The sequence below is a fragment of the Corylus avellana genome, chromosome 4 (assembly GCF_965113065.1).
Source record: "Corylus avellana chromosome 4, dhCorAvel1.hap1.2, whole genome shotgun sequence".
NCBI classification, from domain to species: Eukaryota; Viridiplantae; Streptophyta; class Magnoliopsida; order Fagales; family Betulaceae; genus Corylus; species Corylus avellana.
The window spans coordinates 5,755,429-5,775,620 of NC_142493.1; the positions used below are offsets into that span (position 1 = coordinate 5,755,429).

Consider the following 20,192-nt stretch of genomic DNA (forward strand, 5'->3'; position numbering starts at 1 on the left):
CAATAGATAAATGCAAAATAGCAAATATCACTCTTGAATTATCCCCTGATTTTGGATTTATATAAGTCCAATTCTTTTTTTAAAAAAATTATCTTAAATTAATAGATTTAATTATATTACATTCATCTAATTTTTCTCCGCTTCATTAATAATAGGGTAAATCTAAAAAAAAATCTAGAATTAACACACGCCATTTTAAAATTTGCGAGTTTCGGTGCATATAAGTTTATCGCGAATTTGAAATGAATTATTTCGTTAATTTTCCAACCAATTTTGCACCGTTCGTTAGTTTCAATAGCACTTTCCAAGTTGATCGAATTTAATTAGTAAGACGAGTAGTGGCCGGAGGTGGGCTGAGCAATGGTCGACCAGGGTGGCCAACCATTTGAACGATTAATGGAATTATTAATTTTAGAACTATTTTATTCCTCCCTTATTTTTTGTAGAGAAATATATATTCCTCATTTAAGGAAAATAGTTATTTAAAATAATAGTTATTCTCAATAAAGGCAGGGTATCCATATAATAAAATGATTATTCTATAAGAATAGCTATATTTTTTTAGAGAAATAAATATTCCTCAATTTAGGAGAATAGTTATTTCTAAATAATAGTTATGCTCAATAATGGTAGAGCATCCAAATAATAAAATAATTATTCTATAGGAATAGTTATTTGATTTTTAGGTCTATTCCAACGCACTAAATGTGCCAGAATTCATGAATAATATACTACACAAACTTTCATTCTCCCACTCCTCCCACTTCTTATACTCATGACATAACTTTTAAAATCATTATTGAATTTATAAAGAATTATTATTAAGCTTTGATCAAATGATAATTAACTAGTTCCTCAATCCCTTTTCCCTTCCCAAGCATTATATATATATATATATATATAAAATAAAAAAAATAAAAAAATAAAAAGTTTCTCATTACAACAGTGCGTAGTAGTAAAAAAACAGTTCCCCAAGATGTATAACAATATTGATATCTTTGCATATATTTTTTTTTCCTACGTTGACATGGTTGCTTTTAGCAAAAAGAAACTGTACAGTTTTCTATACAAAGATGAAGATGGGGGGATATGTCATGATGCTTGAGCAATCCCCTTTTCCACAAGCATATCATACACTTTATCAACTTTACTCGCTTCCACCTTGAACAGGCTATGGGCATCGGACTTCTTGGTGACATTTCCCTTCAGAATTTCTACTGACATGACCTGCAGCATGTTCAGATAATGTGAAGGTAGTATTCTGATCTCCCCACAAAGCCCTTTCTCCTGCATGTAACATTATCACAACACCATAATCAAATTCACAAGCTTCGACGACACAAAATTAAGCACAATTTGCTACATAATTCTTGTATGCTGTCTCCTTACAATCTGAGGATTGGTAGAATTGTAGAGAGAACGAATATCGGATAAGTAACAAACGAGGAGTCGTCTTTCTATGCTAAGGCTAGAATTGAGGACAGCATTCTTACAGTTTCGGAGAGTAAATCGGCCCCTGCAAATCCAGTGATGTCCCACTCGTCTACCCAGCTTGAAATAGTTTGCAATGCTGAAGACGAATCCCTGCTACTAGGTTGCAGACCTGTGGAGCCCTTGACAAATCCCTGAGGGCTGGCATCAAATTCTCCTTTGAGATGATTTTGCCTTTGCAGGACCTTACCATTGGGACCCTGAGCACTTTCTTTAACTCCATGTTCACTTTCTTCAGCTTCCTTTTTCCTCTTCTGCTCAATAAATCTATTTGCCTCAGCAGCTGTACAGCAGCCTGCAGCTCGAGCTTCCTGCATAATTATTTAGGACATTAGCACAGCCATATAGCCAATTACTAGCTGGTCAGTCTTCTTCAGCCATAGGTAACCATGAACATTAGAAATTAGCAAAAAAAGTGAGAGGAGAATGTGTGCTGCAAACCCAATGAATTTGAAAAAATAGCATCTCATATGCTCTCGGCTCAAGTCAAAGTGATAAAGGGTGGGGATAAGGTAATCCTAGGTTCAAATTTTCCCAACAAACACGGGAAAAGAAAATCTTGAACCAAATGAAGTGAATAATGCATACGGAGAATCAAGTGTGAGGGATGCATCAACCTGAAGATCTTGTATTCTTTTGACTATACGCTGTTCCTCAATAATATTCTTAAGTAACTTATCATGCTCTTCTTTCAAGTGGAATCGCATTAAGACCCTATAACGCTGACATATCTCCCTCTCTTCAGGTGAGAAGCTCTTCTCAAAAGGGTCAGGGTAAAGTAAATTTCTTTCCAATATGAAATCCTTCCTGCGTTTTCTCTCATCAAGCCTGTCAAGAAGTGCCCAGTGAGTTATGGGAAAACAAAAATTCTCATTGTTGCAAAATGAGTTTATTTTGATACATGATCATCTCTTCTTTTTTGGGGGTAAGTAAGAATACCTATTTAGAGGATCATGTATCAAAATAACACTCATTCGCAACAATAATTGTCTAAAATTACATACAGCAGTACAAAACATGCAATAACTCTACAGTCCAATAGGCAAATGTGCTATGTCACGTGTTGCAAGTAAACAATAAAATATTTTAGTATTTCATTAAAAACATAAAATCTAAATGCTATTACAATAATATAGGATATTGACCGGTGTTAACATATGAAGGTGGAATAATTGACTTAGGCCGTGTGTTGGGAACCAAAGTTCTCAGGTTGAACATTCTCAAGCTGCCAATGCATGTGATTTGCTGATGATAATATGCAGTATAATAGGAAGAAAAAAAATAGACAAGAATATAGGTTATGGCAAAACATGTTTAGCCTTCTAGACACTAAACTTGGTGCAGCAAACAACAATATGGGCTAAAATAATCACTCATTCTTCTATTACAAGAGCCTAGTACACAAGTGAAAACATGGACTAGTTGATAAATGAAAGATTGATAACATAAATGGAAAATGTTTCTGAAATGAGCTCTATGTTTCACAGCCCTTCTTCAAATATGTAATGAACCAAGCTTGAGCATGTAGCTGACATTGGTGCCAGGCTCGAGATCCTCTCCTACTCCGTTTAAAATTAAGGGAATCACTCTCAAGCATTTAACAATTGGCTGAATATGACCAATCAGCAACCCTAACCACAAGTTAGTTGAATCTCAATTAATAGGCATCTAGCCCATGAAAAGAAGAAACAACAAACTACAGTGGTTCTGCAATTTTTTATACATCAAGAGCAAAACTGCAATCCCTTCATGAGCTACATTATAGAGATTCCTTCAGGACTTAATGGCAAACCCATTTTCTTTTATCTATTTATTACATGTATATTGATACTATAGACCATCAATCAGCCATGTCTGTGCAATAGTTTCTTTCACAAAACCTGCACACTGAAGGAAATACATGGTTACCTCTTTGAGTAGATACGCAGCACTCTCAACTTCAATTCGTGGTCAGTATCAGAGTCAGTATCCTTGAATTCCATATCTGCCAGTACCAGTTCTGCATCGTTATCATATTCAATCTCAAACTCCTGCCTCTTGAAATTATAACCACTCAACTCTGTCATAGAAGGTCCCTCATCCCCTAAAACCCTAGGCTTTTTCTCTCGAATGCTCCTGTCCGACTGAAGTTCTGAAATTTATTAAGAAAAAGAATGTATCAAGTATACTTGTGAAATGAAATGTTATTTTCTTCACCAACTCATTGTAGTAAGAATTTTTTTCAATAAGAATACAATCTGTGCACACATCAATCCAAAAATAACAGTTTTTTTTCTTTTTCCTTTTTGAACACAATGTAATCCAACAAAACCTTAATTCAGAATGAAAACTCTAATTTATTTGTGCACATGAGGAAAGATGTTATGCAGCAGATGAAATTATGTAGTATGCACTTACTTTTGGGAAAACTCTAGAATAACGTCTCCAGCTACAAAATTAGTTGTACATATCAAAATTTTATACAAATAACAGTTCAAATGAAACACCCCAAAAATTATCGATTACAAGAATTGCCATAAAAAAAAATTGATAAATAAATAAAGCAATAGACAACCAATGGTTGGAAGTTATTGTAAAATGCAGAAAGCCTGCCTTGCACACTAGTGCCATCCTTGATCTGGGCTTTGTTGGAGGCCTTCTTTACCGCATTTGAAAATGTGTCACCACTGCTTGAACCCAAACCTGTGCCTATATCTGATGCCAATAGTAAAAATAAGTTTATGCTTTTTCAATAATAAACCCAAGCACATAAAAGGAACGATAATTTTCTAAATTGTCACATTCTAGATCAAGTAATTGCATATGCAATTTCTTCTAAATGACTTCATCTTTCACTGTTTAGTCAGCCTTGCCTCCACCAGCATCAACAAGGGTCTGTTTGGCAACAGGGATGTCCTAGACACTGTTCACCATTTGACCGTTGACCATCAACTCTGAAATTTCAGCCTCAAAATGTCACACGATTTTGACCATATTGCCCCTGCGCTCCATCCTTCACTTACTGTATTTTTTTCCTGAAAATCCCCAAAGCACTCCCCCCCGGCGCTCCATCCAATTCTTTTTCTTCTTCTTCTTCTTCTTTCTTCTTCTTCTTCAGCTCCATTGCTCAAATCCCAAATGAACCTTTTAAAACCCCACAAATTCCCACTCAGTCCCTTCCTCTGTTTCCTTCTCGTATTCATCGCCAACACGCCGACTACTACCTCCGACTCTCTGGTCGGAGACCGAAACTCAAACCCCGAAGTCCTGTACACCCAGCACTGCAACGATGTCGTTCCCGAGTCCCCATTAGCCCCCAAAACCTCCTTCTTATTCTCATCTAGTAACACCTCCAATATCCTCCAGCTCAGCACCGGATTCTTCTCCGGTGGCGACCAGATTTTCAACCGAACCGCCACCGATACCCTGAGAACTCTCTCATTCATCCCCTACGATTTGCAGAAAGACCGTCTCCGCGGCGGAGGCAGGAGAGGAACTCGGGCGCGGCGTCGTATTGGAAGAGGCAGCGGGCGGAGGCTGTAGAGGGAGAGAGTGGAGGGACCGTTGATGGCTGCGAGGAGACAGGAGTCAGGCCGGGCCTGGACCCAGCAAGGTCCTGGATGTCAGGTTTCGATGCGGAGTCGGTCTCAAACCAGAGAAGCGGGGATCGGGCGCGGAAATCGAGGATGCAGATGCGTCCCTGGCGGTCGGCGGCGGCGAGGAGGAGATGGGATGATGAGGGCTCCATGGAGAGGAGGTCGCGGTGGAGGGGGAGAGGAGTCCAACGAACAGAGGTGACGAATGGCAAGAGGGAAATGGAGTTGGAGGGGTTGGGAGAGGGGAGGGGGATAGTGGAAATGAGCTAGAGAGAGCGGGAGTCGACGACGGATATGGAGCTGCCGGCGGTGAAGGCCAGGAGGCCCGAGGGGCTCAGGTCCGCTAATCCAAAGTTGTTGCGGCTCGGCGGCCCCAGGAGTGTGCAGTCCCACGAGTCTAGGCCTGCTGCTCCGGCTGCTGCCGGTGCTCCTCTTGGGCTCGACATTGCCGCTTTTTCTATCGCCGTCGCAATTCCGAGTGTACAGAGATCTCTCTGACGGTTGGGAGAGGTTTTTATTTTATTTTATTTGGTTTGACTTTTCCCTCCGGAGGAACTTCCGGTATGATCGCTGGGTTGTGTGTTCAACGGTTGGTTTTTTACTTTGGAAAATGCATTCGCTCAGACACGAGCGCTCACTTTTACGAGTCGTGCGCTGGGATTTTTTTGGAGAAACAATTGAAGGGTAATATCGTAAATGCACGTCAGGGAAAGGAGCCACAATTTTGATTGAACAGTGTCTAGGCTGCGTGGGGCTTTTTCCAAAAATTATCGATTACAAGAATTGCCATAAAAAAAAATTGATAAATAAATAAAGCAATAGACAACCAATGGTTGGAAGTTATTGTAAAATGCAGAAAGCCTGCCTTGCACACTAGTGCCATCCTTGATCTGGGCTTTGTTGGAGGCCTTCTTTACCGCATTTGAGAATGTGTCACCACTGCTTGAACCCAAACCTGTGCCTATATCTGATGCCAATAGTAAAAATAAGTTTATGCTTTTTCAATAATAAACCCAAGCACATAAAAGGAACGATAATTTTCTAAATTGTCACATTCTAGATCAAGTAATTGCATATGCAATTTCTTCTAAATGACTTCATCTTTCACTGTTTAGTCAGCCTTGCCTCCACCAGCATCAACAAATCTGAACCTATCTCCTTCCAGATTCATAAATCAGAGAAGACTACCAATCTATCAGCTGCAATCACATAAAATGCATATGTGCCCACCATTTTCCTTCAACAAGACCTCAATTAACCAGTACATCCACAGAGTACAGTAAACCAATAAATCTTGTCCAGAGAGAGAGAGTCATGATGTGAACTGGAGCAGTCATAGAGCTTACTAATGCCATGGTGTCAAAGAGATCTTAAAGTAGCCTTTTTTCCAAATTTTGAATGATCACATTTCACAGCTCTTTTGATATTTCATAGTATAAAGTTTTAGCAATAAGGCAAATTCCTTACTTTCTTAATTGAGCATAATAAACAACCAGACATGGCTAATTTACACAATTTTGCATGAGTTAATTCAAAATAAGTAAAGTCAGATTTTTGGGACTGCCAAACAGGCACAAAGAAAAATGCTGATAAGCAGCAACTTTCAAGATATTGACTGCTCTACCTGATGTAAAGCTAGATGAGGAATGACAAGGCTGACCTTTTTTTGATTCATCATATCTGATGTAAAAAATCAAAATAATTAGCATATGAGAATCACAAAGCTGAATTCAAAATCACTACAGTGTCGAAGATGGCAATACCCGACTCTTGCTGGGAATGGAGATTCTTCTTTCAGAGTAAGCTCCCTAATTTTAGGAATTTCTGTGGCAAAGAAAAGGTAAATACAGCAGCCTTGACACACATAATAATACTTGTATCTTATAGTTCTGGAGACAATAGGAATTATAAGCAATCAGTAAATGCACAAAATATAAACAAATGCACCATTCCTGAGAATCAAGAAGAGTGAATTGATAAACTTCTCAACTAATGCTTTTGAATTAAAATTTACATGGAACAACAGAAAATATGACTGTATAAGCAAAACACATATATCCCACTCAAGCAAGCACATCAACAAAAAATCAGCGGACTACAAATTTACTCAGCACGGTTCAGCCTTATCCATAAGGCATTTATTCTCCTACTGATATACCAATTCAAACTAGTCAAATATCATAATGAAAAATCACAAAAACAAGAGCTACAAGCCAGCAATTAACAATAGAATAGGCAAACTAACCTTCCTTGACTTCACCAGGCCCTTTGGCCATAGCAAGGAGCTCTTCCCTGCTCTTTCCCATAACATGCGACATGTCCTACGTACATTAATTACAACTTTAATTTACACACCATATACCTACATGCATGTAGTATAAGTATGTATGCACATGTCAAAAATTACCGGCAAAGGAAAGCATGGAGAGCTTATGTATACAGCATTATAGTGGTCAATACATTGCGATTTGGTTTTTGTTCCAACATGTTCGGCAACTTCAGTCCAGTTACCGAATCCATACATTTCAATGCCCTAAAAAAGCATTCATCACCCAAACATCAAGAGCAATAATACGTTGTTTCATGACAGATTATTAGCAGCATTAACCTAAATAATTAAATAAAAAATTTAAGGAAAAGTGAGTTTTAAGCAAATAAATTACCTCCAGAAGTAATATCTCTTCATCAACATTCCAGTCTGGACACATAAGTGGGAAACAGAGATTGTCCTGTCAGGACAAATGTTTTTTTCTTAATTTCAATCAACATTTACACACATAGTAACTGAGGCAATATGGTAAAAGTGGAAAACTAATTCAGATTTCCAATTTCATTTCATAGTGAACCAAAATGAAAACCAAGTCCATTGTCTATCTCTTAATCATTCAATTTGTCTAAATTAGCTCCTAATCCTACTCCTAAGAAAGTTTTTGTTGATTAGGAAACTTGCTTAATTCCTTATCAGATTTTATTCTTGATTTTATTGTCATTATTATTCTCATATTTTATTTTCATTATTGCCTGCAATACGAGTAAGGGGAATGGAACTCTTTGCTGTAATCTGCATTAACTGTATTAGCAAATAATTTGTATAAGGTTTTCTATTTGAGCATGTAGATGTTGTATGGTTATATATCAAAGAATACAAGCTTTCTTCTCCCTGCTTTATTTTTCTCTTCTTTCTGTTTTCTTCAACTCAGTATCAAGCCACGTAGGCGGCGCACCCACAGTTGTTAAAGACTGTTAGAGACTGTTAGAGGCTCGATCGAAGACTCTTGGGTCATCTAGATGTTGACGCCAGGGTAGTAAGAATTACTGGAGTTGTGCTCAAGGTCTCATGAGCGTCTTATATATGTACCCCGAAGATGGTCAAAGCACAGTGGTTTCTGGTTTCCCTTGTCACCCTGAAGAAAACGACAACCGAAAGATCGGAAGCTTCAATTTGTGATTGGTGTCTTTGTGTTTTTTTCATTTTTGGTGCTAAGGCGTTAGGCAATGTTCTCTAGGTTAGTTTAACGTACTTCTTATGTTTTCTGGTGATGCTGATGCATTTTCCAATGACTGGCCACGACAATGTTAGACAGGGCTAAAACGATAAGTCATTTTTGTCTGGGGTGTAAACTACAAGTCATTGAAGGGGGACCAAGCTGCAAGTCTATTGGTGCAACATACACTACATGTCGTGCGGTAAAAGACAAAAGGACACATCGTTTGGCGCAATGACTTACGATAGAAAACCAACCTCAACGACAAGTCGTTTAGTGAGGTAAAAGGGAAAAAAAACGACCGGTATATTTCTTATTGCTTCATGACTACTTCTATGATATGATTCATCTTGCTTAGTCATTCATATTTGAGCCTTATGTATTGGAGCTATTGGGTTGGATGTCTGCTCTAGAAATGTCCAAAAGAATCAGACCTTAAGAAATCCAAAAAAGGGTATAAAGAGAGTCTGGTGACCTCTCTAAATTAAAATCCAACCCTCCATGTCACAACTGTGAAATTGGATGGGGCACATATAAAGAAGAAACTCCTTGCAGAGGGCATGTGCACCCCCAAGACTAGTCGGAGCGAAGCTCCAGATACCCGGTGCCAAATCAAAAAAATGACTATAAAGAAAACAAAAAAAAAAAGAAACTACTTTTTTGCGCGCTGTTGAGAATCTGAGATTGCCCTTTTACTTATCAAAAAAAAAAGAAAACAAACTTCAAGCAATTTGTGGGAAAAAGCAATTTAATGATGACACAGGAATTCATGATAATCAGATTAATGATAGGCCTGTCGAACTAATAAACTACTTTTGGAAACTTATATCAAAGGTGCCAGACAGTTATTGAAATTCAAAATGATATTTAAATAAGAAAAAAGCTTTCAACTTGACATCCTGCAAGCATCCAAACGTAATACGTACTTGCTAAGTATTAGTAAGAGGAGAGAGCAAAGAATATTAATATAGAGATGGTAAAAGGCATGACACAGAAATGGGTACTCACTACACCTTTGAATTGCCAAGGCAGCAATGAAATTAATTAACTACAAAGAAAAGTACTAACCATAACCCTGTAAGGATGATTGCTCTTATGCGGTGTAACCTCAGCTCCTAAAGAAAAGCACTCTACACAAAGATCAAAATCTGGGCACATTACACACTTGATGCGGACCCTCCCTGAGATATCCTTATTGCAATAATTACAGTGGTACAAAGCCACTTTCCCTTCAAACATTCCTTGACCTACCACATTGTAAGAGATTAAGTTAGTAGTCAAATTCAGGCCTAAAACTACAAAGTGAAGAAACGTTTAAGAAACCAAAGCACAAATCACAAACAACAAGAGGCATCAGAATTCTTGCAGACCAATACCCTCACTATCACATCAACAAAAATATACCTAGATCCGAAATCACGCTAACAATGCTAGTGACAGAAGTATCTGTAAGAGTAGTACCTATAATTTCTGCATTGGAAGCCGCCCTCTTTCTCTTGGACCTACAGAAAATGAAAAATTCAAGTGAGACTGCATTGAAGAAAAAAGCAACATACACAAACTACAGGCAAATATAACATGGAGAAAAAAAAAACACCAAATGAAACATCTAGGAATAAACATGAAGCTCCAATTTTCTGCTCAACATCGCTACAAATGTATACAAATATTAAACTCCTCATCAAATAGATAGGCTTATTTTGGTTTCGAACCAATTAAAAATTCACTCATTTTCTTATGGGTTTTCTTGCAGTTTAATGTGCTTAAATTTGCAGGAAAATGAAGAAAAATAATTGTACGGACCTTTGGTTTGGATCGTCTTCCACAGTATGCGACAGCGCTCGAGACCGACCCATCGCTCCGATTCACCTATTTTGAGAGACAAGAAAAAGTCCCACAATTAACCTAAAATAAGAGTGGACAAATTACATGCATCCCCCAGTTGTTGAAACGGCCCAAACTTGAAGACATAAAGCCGAGCCAAGAGTCTTGAGGACATGAAGCCGCAACAACAACACCTCAAGAACCAAAACCCCCCATAAACCAATTTCTACGGCCCTTCAAATGGGCGTTATCAGCTTCCATTCTGTTGGGAATTCCTTGCGCATCATTTATAAACATGAAGCAGCTCTTTAGATAGAGGGAATTTAGAAATTCACCTTTGTTCTTGAAAGGGTGCCGAGCCTAGAGGGGCTAGCTCCTTTCCACCCTGAGCTCGCCGGAGGGGGGCAATGGAGATCGCCGGTGGCGGTGCGTGACGCAAGAGTACGGTGTGAGTGTGTGAGGACCGGAGGATGTGAATACACTAAACCATGCAAGAATAAGGGTAGAATTGTTATTCCACTGGTGATCGATTATTATTAGAATTTAATTAAATGGATTTGAAGATTCACGCTAACTCATTTAAATAGCAATATTTTCCATTGCAATTTCACCAATTTTAAACTATAAATCGCAAATTTTGTAATATTTAAGAGTATTTTTTACAAATTGTAATTTACAAATGTAGATTAAAAAAATAAAAAATTTAATTTAAGACTTCTAAACTACCACGCATTTTAAGAACATCTTTTCAAATTTTAAAAGTTTTTAATTTCACTCCCTGAATTTTCAATTTGATACAATGTATCTCTCCATTCGATTTTAAACGTTAGAAATGATAAAATGATTTTATATCCTTGACTTTTTTTTTTATAAAATTTTAAATTTACTCTTAATTTCAAATTAAAAATAAAAATAAAAATAAAAAACCGAATTTCGAAGGGTAATTTGGTCTTTTTAGTCATTTCCGTTTTCCGGTAGGGATTAACGGTTAAATCCAATGGACAGGGTCAAATGAATAAATTGAAAGTTTATGAGGTTAAATTGAGAGTTTTTTAAATTTAGTGAAGTCTTCTCAAAACGCGTAGTAGTTCAGAGATCTAAAGTAAAGTTTTCAAATATATATATATATGTGTGTGTGTGTGTGTGTGTGTGTGCGCATTTTTACATTAATGGCTAGAGGTAACCCAATTGCAAGTTATAATTTTAAAAGCCACATCATTTATAAAGTGACACAAGAAAGATACAAAAAGAGTGACATCTAAAAACACAAGAAAGATACAGTCATACGAGAGTGACATCTATTTTGCCAAAAAAACAAAGAGAGTGACATCTAAAATTACTTTATAGTCCCCAAGAGGTAGTTCAATCGGCTGAGACCACACTTAATGAAGTAGAGGTCACTAGTTCAAATTCCCCCCACCCTCTTGTACGGACATATCAAAAAAATAAAAAAAATTATTACTTTATAAATTCTTCATCTCTCGCTCTTTTCATTTTTAGTTTTCTTTTAGAGATTGGTCTTTCGATCACTTTTTTCTTTGTTTTCTGGGTGACATCTGACAAGTCCAGAGATCCAAAAATATGCTTCAACATCTTCATTCAAAAACAATTAGAAATTCTAAAAGATCTTTGATTATATATATATATATATATATATATATATATATATATATTTGTTTCTATATATAAGAACTTCATAAAAATAAAAATGGAAAATTGAGGCAATACTTAAGTTTTAAGCATTTCACTCTCTGTATCTTATTCAAAACCAATAGTTGCAACCACATTCTACATCAATGGAGACACTACATGTATGTGGTTGCCCAAAGCAAAGATTCATAAAACTCTCCCACATTTATTTTGACGATAAAATTATTAAAATTTTCCTCCCCATATGAAATTGTAGACTCTAAAGGTAAGCAAACACTATATGGCCTCATTCTGAAATGAGTCGGGACAAATCGCCGCGGCCTTCAACAACTGCATTCGTAAATAACCTTTTCTTTTATGATCTCTTTTCTGATTCTTGAAGTGCTAGTAGTCTCTTTGGATTGAATTTTTCTAATAAGTTTATATTTGCTTTCTGTTCTTTCTGTATCTATAATTTCTTTTGTTTGAATGAATGTTGGATTGTTAGGATAAGAAGCCATCAAATCCTATCCCATCGTGTCCTTTAATTTTTAGGATTTCAAATCATGCCCTTTAATCCCCCCTCTGTCTCTCTCTCTCTCTCTCTCTCTCTTTCTCTTAATAGAGAATGCTTAAGATTCGATTCATGATAAGTGTGAATTTGAAAAGGGTTTACGAGATAAGATAATTAAAGGTGCTTCTGTCGTTTTGTTTAGAAAAAAAGAAAGAAACATGACCTTTTAGGCACTAGCTAAGAGAAATTCCTTAAAACAAGAAGAAATGTCTTCCTAAATAATCCAAGGTGTTGATTTTTTGTTGATATAATTTGTCTCGCCTTAATAATTTAGCAAAGACACATATGACTTGTACAGATGAAGCCTGCTCCGATACCTAAGTCAATAGAATGATTTATGAAAATGCATGTTTGATATGGCAAAGTATAAGAAGTCAAGGATTTGGCATGAAGGATGATAAATTCTCATAAACGACTTTCCATTTAAATACGCCTAAGCAAATTCTTTCCTTAGAAAATCAAGCCTTCCTCTATAGGACTAAACCCAAATAGAGGAATGTTAACAGGTGATACCCTACTTTTAGGTGGGTAATCGATGGTTAGGAGACTGTCAGTTAATGAGTCTCTTGAAGAACCGAGAGTAAGAGGCTTTCTGTCCGTGTTGAAAGTGAATAGGGCTTCATGTGCGGGAAGGATAACAAGCTTTGTTATATTCTAGTAGGCCCCAATGGACTTCTAATATTTTATATAACCAATGTTTCATAGCCAAAATGAAACTACATTGCATAAATAATAAACAGAAAGAAGATTAGAAAAATGAAAAGCTTGGTGACAAAGATGCATGGGAGAACATGGAGACAGGATTGACTGAACATGTTCATGTGAGCAAATGGCGCCGAGGTTGGTGTAATTGCAGAACTACCTTAAAACAAATAGGGTTTTGGGGAAAAAAATAAAGCTGTCGGCAGGTGGGTTGGTCAAGTGGTCATGTCTTCCCCCATATTAATATAATAATATATGATACTGTTAATAATTGTCAACATTCTTTTTTCTTTTTTTTTATCCAATTATTTATTAAATAACTCTAGTCAAATATTTGTTTGTTTAACAAGAGATGACTTTCAAAAACAAGTAAAATGGTGTTCATGTTACAGGAAAGGTTCCTAGTTTTGCGTTCATAAGAGCATTATTAGAAGTTTTATCAAATTTTAATTATTAAAATAGTCTCTCTTTTTTTTTTTTTTTTTTGGCATTCCAGCGGTCTTACCATTTTAACAATTCACTTTTATTATTTAATTTAAATATTATTTTTCAAAGATTTTTTTATTCTTTCTTTAGCTTTTATATTTTGAATATTTGTCTTATTCTAAAGGTAATATTAAAAAAAAAAAATTGTATTTTTCCTAACGGTGATGGTGAGACTCGAAATGAAGTGATGCACTGGTGGAAAGAAAATGGCGCTCTTTAGAAACGGGGTTAAATAAAATGGGTGAGAAAATGCAAAGAAAATGGAGGAGAGAGGCATGCGTGAGAAAGGGGAAAAAAATGAGGAGAGAGGGAAAAGTTTTTAATCGTTTTGTATATATTTGGTTTCAACAGAATAGCGAGGTTGCTGGTGAGGGATTTAGAGTTTTTTTACCAAATTGACTCACCAAAGTAGGTAAAAAAAAAAAATGGTTTTGGTGATACTGGTAATAATATGCTCTAAGAACATCAATAAGACTTAAGGTTTACACTAATCAGAATTCCTATTGCAAAAGTCGAACACATGCCCTAGTCTTTAAGACTAACCACATGAGATTTGTTTTTAGGCCACTTAAATACCACCCTTAATAGTATACCTATTGTTCTTAGAGAAATGTTACACTTACCCTAATTTATTTACACAATTTTTTCACAACTCAATGGTGGTTTTAAAAGTCACCTGTAAGTATAAAAAAAATTATGTAAAAAAGTAAAAGTAAGTGTAGCATTATTCTTATTCTTATTGATTCTTTAGAATATATTATATATGCTTCTTGTTTTATAAAACAACCACAACATGTCGGATTTGGATTCTTTGCTATTGAGATGCATGAATTTCATCAAAATTCAAGTTGAAAGAGAGAGATTATGGGGTATAAATAAGAGTCCTACATCTTTAAATTCTTTGGGACAAATGAACCTTGTAAACCTTATTAAATTTTCAAAAAAAATTTATAAATTCAAACAACCAGATTATAAAATTTGTCTCAAATTTTTTTTTTTTACACATCAGTACAAAAAAAAAAAAAAAAAAAAAAAAAAAAAAAAAAAGAGATAGGGGGATTCAGATTGTGTTTGAAAAATAGAGTTTTTAAGTAAAAAAAAGCTTTTGGACAAAAGCTTTATTTTTAAACTTATGCTAAAAATGCATTTTTGCCATTTTTAGGCTTTTTAAACCTTTAAAAGCGCTTTTAATTTTTTTTGCTAAACGAATACTTTTTTATTTAAACGAACTTTTTAAGTGTTAAAAATACTTTTAAACCCTTGAAACAATATCACAAACATACCCTTGATTTAGTGGCGTTCACTTCAACTTGAGTCTATTCCATTGCGTAATGATTCACAGCACGCTAGGCGTGCATGAACAGTCATGTACGCCCAACAAAATTCATTTATTTGTTTTAATATTTTAATTATAAAAATAAAAATAAAAAATAAAAAAAATTTAACTGCGCAGGTATAACTGTTCATGCACCAATGTGCTGTTTATCATTACCCCTATCTCATTTATTGTGGTACTATTTTAGCTCCAAAGTCAGTACTAGATTTTTAATGTTTTTGTACATATTTGGGTTGGTGAAAGAAATGAAGGGACAAACCAAAACAAGCAAAATACTGGGTGAAAGGGTAAATTCTGTCAGGTCTACGTCTTAAAAAGCTTTGACTAGGCTACCGGATGATTGGCTTGCGATTAGGGAGCGTAAATAATAATAATAAAAAAAATGACTGACCAATCAGGGAGCGTCGGTTCAATTTCAAATTTTCTTTTTATTAATTAAAAAAAGATTCACCCACTTTTAATTACAATCGACCGTTCAAGTGAGCTAACAAAAAAATCTTCTTTAAAGGACCATACAAGTCCGGTTTAGGTAGACTACTTGACTTTCTTATATTGGGTTTGGATGGGATAATTAAATTTTAAAATTTGAGAAAAGATAATGTGAATTTATTTTACCAAAAAAACCCTCACACTAAATTAAGAGATTGAAATCTCCATTAATCATATAAAAACACATCCAATTAAGATTAAGGCCACCAATGGTTAAGGTTAATTTATAATTTTATATTCACGTTTTGACTTGACTTTGGATGCGTCATTGCAATTTCATATATAAAAAATATGATTTTAAACCATATTTTAAAAAATTAATTGTTTAGGATTGCGTTTTTTTTTAAAAAAATGTAATCTGTATTTTCAAGTTGTATGCAAGGAGGGTTTTTTTTTTTTTTTTTTTTTAAAAAAAACACAATTTTAAAGGTTAAAATACGATTTTGCCAAATGCTTAACGCGTTTTTAAAAGTCATGTTTCAAGTCCCCATGAGTAATTTTAGAAGTAACTCTTATATCCCTCTTGTGTCACTCTAAGGGCCTATCTGGGTGTCCTTTGAGGGGTTTAAAAATGCATTTAATACTCAAAAAGTTTGTTTGAAGGAAAGAGTACATGTTTGTTAAAAAAAATTGAAAGCGTTTTTAAGAGTCTAAAAAGCCTAAAAATATTAAAAACGCATTTTTGACAAAAGTTTAAAAATAAAATTTAAGCCAAAAATCATCTTTTGACTTAAAACTTAAAAGCTCTATTTTCTCAAAATCACTATGTAATCAAAACTCAATAATAATCAATCGCAATGCCGATCTGGGCTTTCAAAACATCCTGCTGGAAGGGGATTCCAAAATCGTGGTTCAAGCTATCAAAGGTGGGTCATCATGGTGCAGGTTTGGACAGATTATCGAGGATATCCACACCATTCTGCCGAGATTCAAGAGCTGGAGCGTGGAACATGTTCGACGAGAAGCAAATGAAGCAGCTCATGTCCTGGCTAAAACAACGAGTATTACTGGAATACATAGTGTCTGGATGGAAGAAATCCCGGATGTTATTCATGATGTAGTTGTTTTAGAGCAAATTGCTCTTGATGTTTAGAGTTTTCTTTTGAGCTCTTGGTATTTAGAGGCTCTCTGACTCTAGATGTTTTATGTACCTTTCCAGAATTTTTGAATAAAGATCAGTCAGTTATTCAAAAAAAAAAAAAAAAAAAATTAATCGCAATGCCAATTATAATTTTAGAAGTCACATCATTTAAACCGACCCTTAAACTCAGTACATGACATTTAAGATTAACAATTTTTGAGCCACCTAAATCAATGACATAAATTGAAAATGAAATTAGGAGAATGAACAAGGATAATCCCGTCAATGCACCCTAATGGGCCTAATTGCTTTTGCCCCCAACGCATCCGAGCGCCGTACAGATGTAGGGCAGAGGTTTTCCACACCTGTAAACTTCGCACTTGGCATTTCTCACCTGAGAGAGAGAGAGAGCCTCCCCCGTAGTCTAATCGCAGTCAAGAGCACATCACTCTCTTATCTCCGTCTCTCCGGCCCCCACACTCCCCCAAAATCAAAGCCCAGTGGCCCCCACCCTCCTCACCAAAAAATCCATCTCAGCCCCCACAAAACCCTCCACCATCTCTCTCTCTCTCTCTCTCTCTCTCTCTCTCTTTCCACCATCGCTGCTCTCCTGCTCCCTTCCTTTCATTCAACTATGGAAAACTACGGCTTCAACTCTTATCCCGATTCCGGCGAATCTTCCCCGCGCTCCAGGGAGATAGAGTTCGAGAACCCTCCGCCGTGGGACGATCAGCAGCAGCCTCCCAACTACAAGGCCAAGTTCATGTGCAGCTACGGCGGCAAGATCCACCCTCGCCCCCACGACAACCAGCTCTCCTATCTCGGCGGAGAGACCAAGATCCTCTCCGTCGACCGCTACGTCAAGTTCGACGCCATGATCTCCAGGCTCTCCGCTCTCTGCGCCGACGCCGAAGTCGCCTTCAAGTACCAGCTCCCCGGCGAGGATCTCGACGCCTTGATCTCCGTCACCAACGACGACGACCTCGATCACATGATGCACGAGTACGACCGCCTCTACCGCGCCTCCGCCAAGCCCGCCAGGATGAGGTTGTTTGTGTTTCAGGCGGCGCCGACGCCGAATCAGTCTTCTTCCAGCTTCGGCTCCGAGGGGGCTAGGTCCGATCGCGACCGCTTCGTGGACGCTCTCAATTCGGGTCCGACCGAGCCGCCCAAAGCTCCGGTGCCGAACGACGTTGATTTTCTCTTCGGCTTGGACAAAGGCGTCCCGCCGCCACAACCACCGGCGCATCTCCGAGAGCCTGTGCCCGAACCCGCTCCGCCACCGCCTACAGAGTTTCCCTCCCGGGCGGGTCACGGGGATCGGGTCTACGGGGACCGGGTCTACGGGTCCGACGTGGCCGTCAACCCGGTTGAGATCCAGAGGCAATTGCAGGAATTGCAGAGACTTCACATTGGGGATCACGAACAGGCGGTGATGTACACGAGAAAGAGCGATGAGAATCTCGTTGGAGGATACGCCGGCGATTACTACTTCCCCAAGGCGCCGGAAAAGGCTCCTTCTCCGGCGAACCTACCTCCCGCCACCGGGTACTGGACAGAAAAGCAATTCTCAGGAGGGGGTTTTCCGGGGAGTGCACCTGGAGCACCAGACCAACCCATGTACGTATTCTCAGGCCCGGGACCAGTCTACCATTCACCACCGATGGTCCGACCGATGGCCGCCCCAACCAATCAAGGATACTACGCCATGTCGCGCGTCCCGCCAGATGTTTACCGGGACCAACCGGTTTACAATGTGGTCCCGCAACCGCAGTCCCAACCACCACCGTTGTCCGCGGCTCCTCCGCAGGTTCATCCGCCGCCGCCGCAGCAGCAGCAGCTGCCGAAGATGACGGCCTACACGGAAGGGTTCAGTATGGTGCGCCCGAGTGGCGGCGTTGGCGGTGGAGCTGTTGTGACGGACACAGGTGGCTACGCGCCAATGGGCGCGACTGGGGGATACGACGGGCGACAGGTGTACTACACAGCCGCTACGGCGCCGTATCACGGCGTTGGCGTGGCCGTTAGTGCTGATATGAGGCAAGCTGGCGCGTTGGGCCAGGAGGGTAAGGTGGTTAACAAGGTTTCACAACCCTCTGTGTGATTATAATAATAATTTAGTTGCGTAGATAATACTCCAAATATAATAACCTTATTATAAGTTGAGTATTTATGTTAATTTTCTGCTTTATTTGTTTTAATATTATTATTATTATTATTATTATCATATGGTGTGGATTAGGAGGTCTTGCTTGCTTTTTTGTATAAATTAATGGAGATGGGGGAAATGATTCTGTGATTACAGCTTATTTACCATCCTTTTGCTTCTTTCCTGGATTCCTAAAATATCTTGTTTTAATTATTCACTAAAAGCTAAAATATCTAATCATTTTTTGAAAAATACCATTGAGGAATATCGTTTTCTTTGGCTTTCTTTGTATAATGAGATCATTTCATAAATATCAAATTTGTTTTCAAGAGTATTGAATATATTTTCTTAATATTATTTATTGAAAAAAAAAAAAAAAAAAACTTTGTTGGACATTCGAAGTTTGTGTAGAGTTGAAATTGAGCCAAAATTAGGTTGCATTTTCTCCACCTAGTGTTAATTCCTGAATGAATAATATTAGAGTAAGAGCACGTTTGTTATTGCGTTTATGAAATAGAGATTTTAAGTCAATAGCCTTTTTTTTTGTGTAAAAGTTTTATTTTAAGCTTTTTGTCAAGTGTGTTTTAGTCTTGTGGGATTTTTTGGATCTTTAAAAGCGCTTTTTAAGGTTTTTACCTAATGGGTACCTTTTTTTTTTTTTTTTTTTTTTTTTTCAAACAGACTTTTTAAATGTTAAGCGCACTTTTAGGCTCTTTAAGCGCACACCTAAATAGGCCCTAAGACTACTCTTCATACTCATTTATCATACTTATTTTAAAAAAAAAATACTACGATTTCTCATGTAATTCTCTTGATGTTTTCATCATCTTACGTGAATATTGTTTTATAAAAAAACAAAAAACAAAAATCAAAAGATTTATTCTTACTTTCTAAAAAAACTTTTTAAAAAACAATATCCAGATGTGAAGGAGAACCACATAAGGAATAGTACATGACTTCTCAATCAGCTTTTTATAAGTAATTTTAGGTGGCCCACTTGTGTCATACTAAGAATAATGTGACTATTAAAATTACCATTGGACTTGTGATTGACCATTATTGAATTTTGATTAAATGGTGATTTTAATAGCAATATCATTTTTAGCGGGACACAAGTAGGACACAAGTAAACCACCTAAAATTACTCATTTTTTAGATAATTAACCTGAGGAAGAATAATATTACTAATTATATTATAGAAAACCTATTTAAGGGATCCTTATTGGTACTCACCTATTTTATGAAAAAGAAAGTGCCTTTATTTGCAAGTATTCTTGAATCTTGATATCTATATTTATATATTTTGTGAAAAAATATATATATATATATATTCTGACAGAATGATTGCTAACAAGGGTTTCCAGCACCGTA

General features: G+C 37.1%; 2 protein-coding genes across 3 annotated transcripts; one reads left to right on the plus strand and one right to left on the minus strand.

Annotated features, from left to right (window-relative positions):
• Positions 1-911: 911 nt before the first annotated feature.
• Positions 912-10,874, minus strand: LOC132177202 (transcriptional adapter ADA2). Of its 2 annotated transcripts, none has more exons than XM_059589452.2 (15): positions 10,711-10,874; positions 10,355-10,420; positions 10,013-10,053; positions 9,620-9,798; positions 7,730-7,795; positions 7,474-7,599; positions 7,312-7,387; positions 6,830-6,890; positions 6,727-6,746; positions 5,932-6,033; positions 4,084-4,185; positions 3,400-3,622; positions 2,109-2,319; positions 1,494-1,802; positions 912-1,287 (listed from the first exon to the last, which is right to left on the minus strand). In XM_059589452.2, exons 2-15 carry the CDS (start codon positions 10,405-10,407, stop codon positions 1,093-1,095), a joined length of 1,764 nt encoding a protein of 587 aa, XP_059445435.2. In that variant the 5' UTR covers positions 10,408-10,420; positions 10,711-10,874; the 3' UTR covers positions 912-1,092. The 2 variants fall into 2 exon arrangements, with proteins under 2 accessions (XP_059445435.2, XP_059445434.2); XM_059589451.2 differs by having other exon boundaries at positions 6,691-6,746.
• A 6,216-nt stretch (positions 10,875-17,090) lies between these two features.
• On the plus strand, positions 17,091-18,896 carry LOC132180054 (Octicosapeptide/Phox/Bem1p family protein). Its single transcript, XM_059592896.2, has one exon. The coding sequence runs from the start codon at positions 17,307-17,309 to the stop codon at positions 18,774-18,776; it is 1,470 nt and encodes a 489-aa protein (XP_059448879.2). The 5' UTR covers positions 17,091-17,306; the 3' UTR covers positions 18,777-18,896.
• The last annotated feature ends 1,296 nt before the right edge of the window (positions 18,897-20,192 follow it).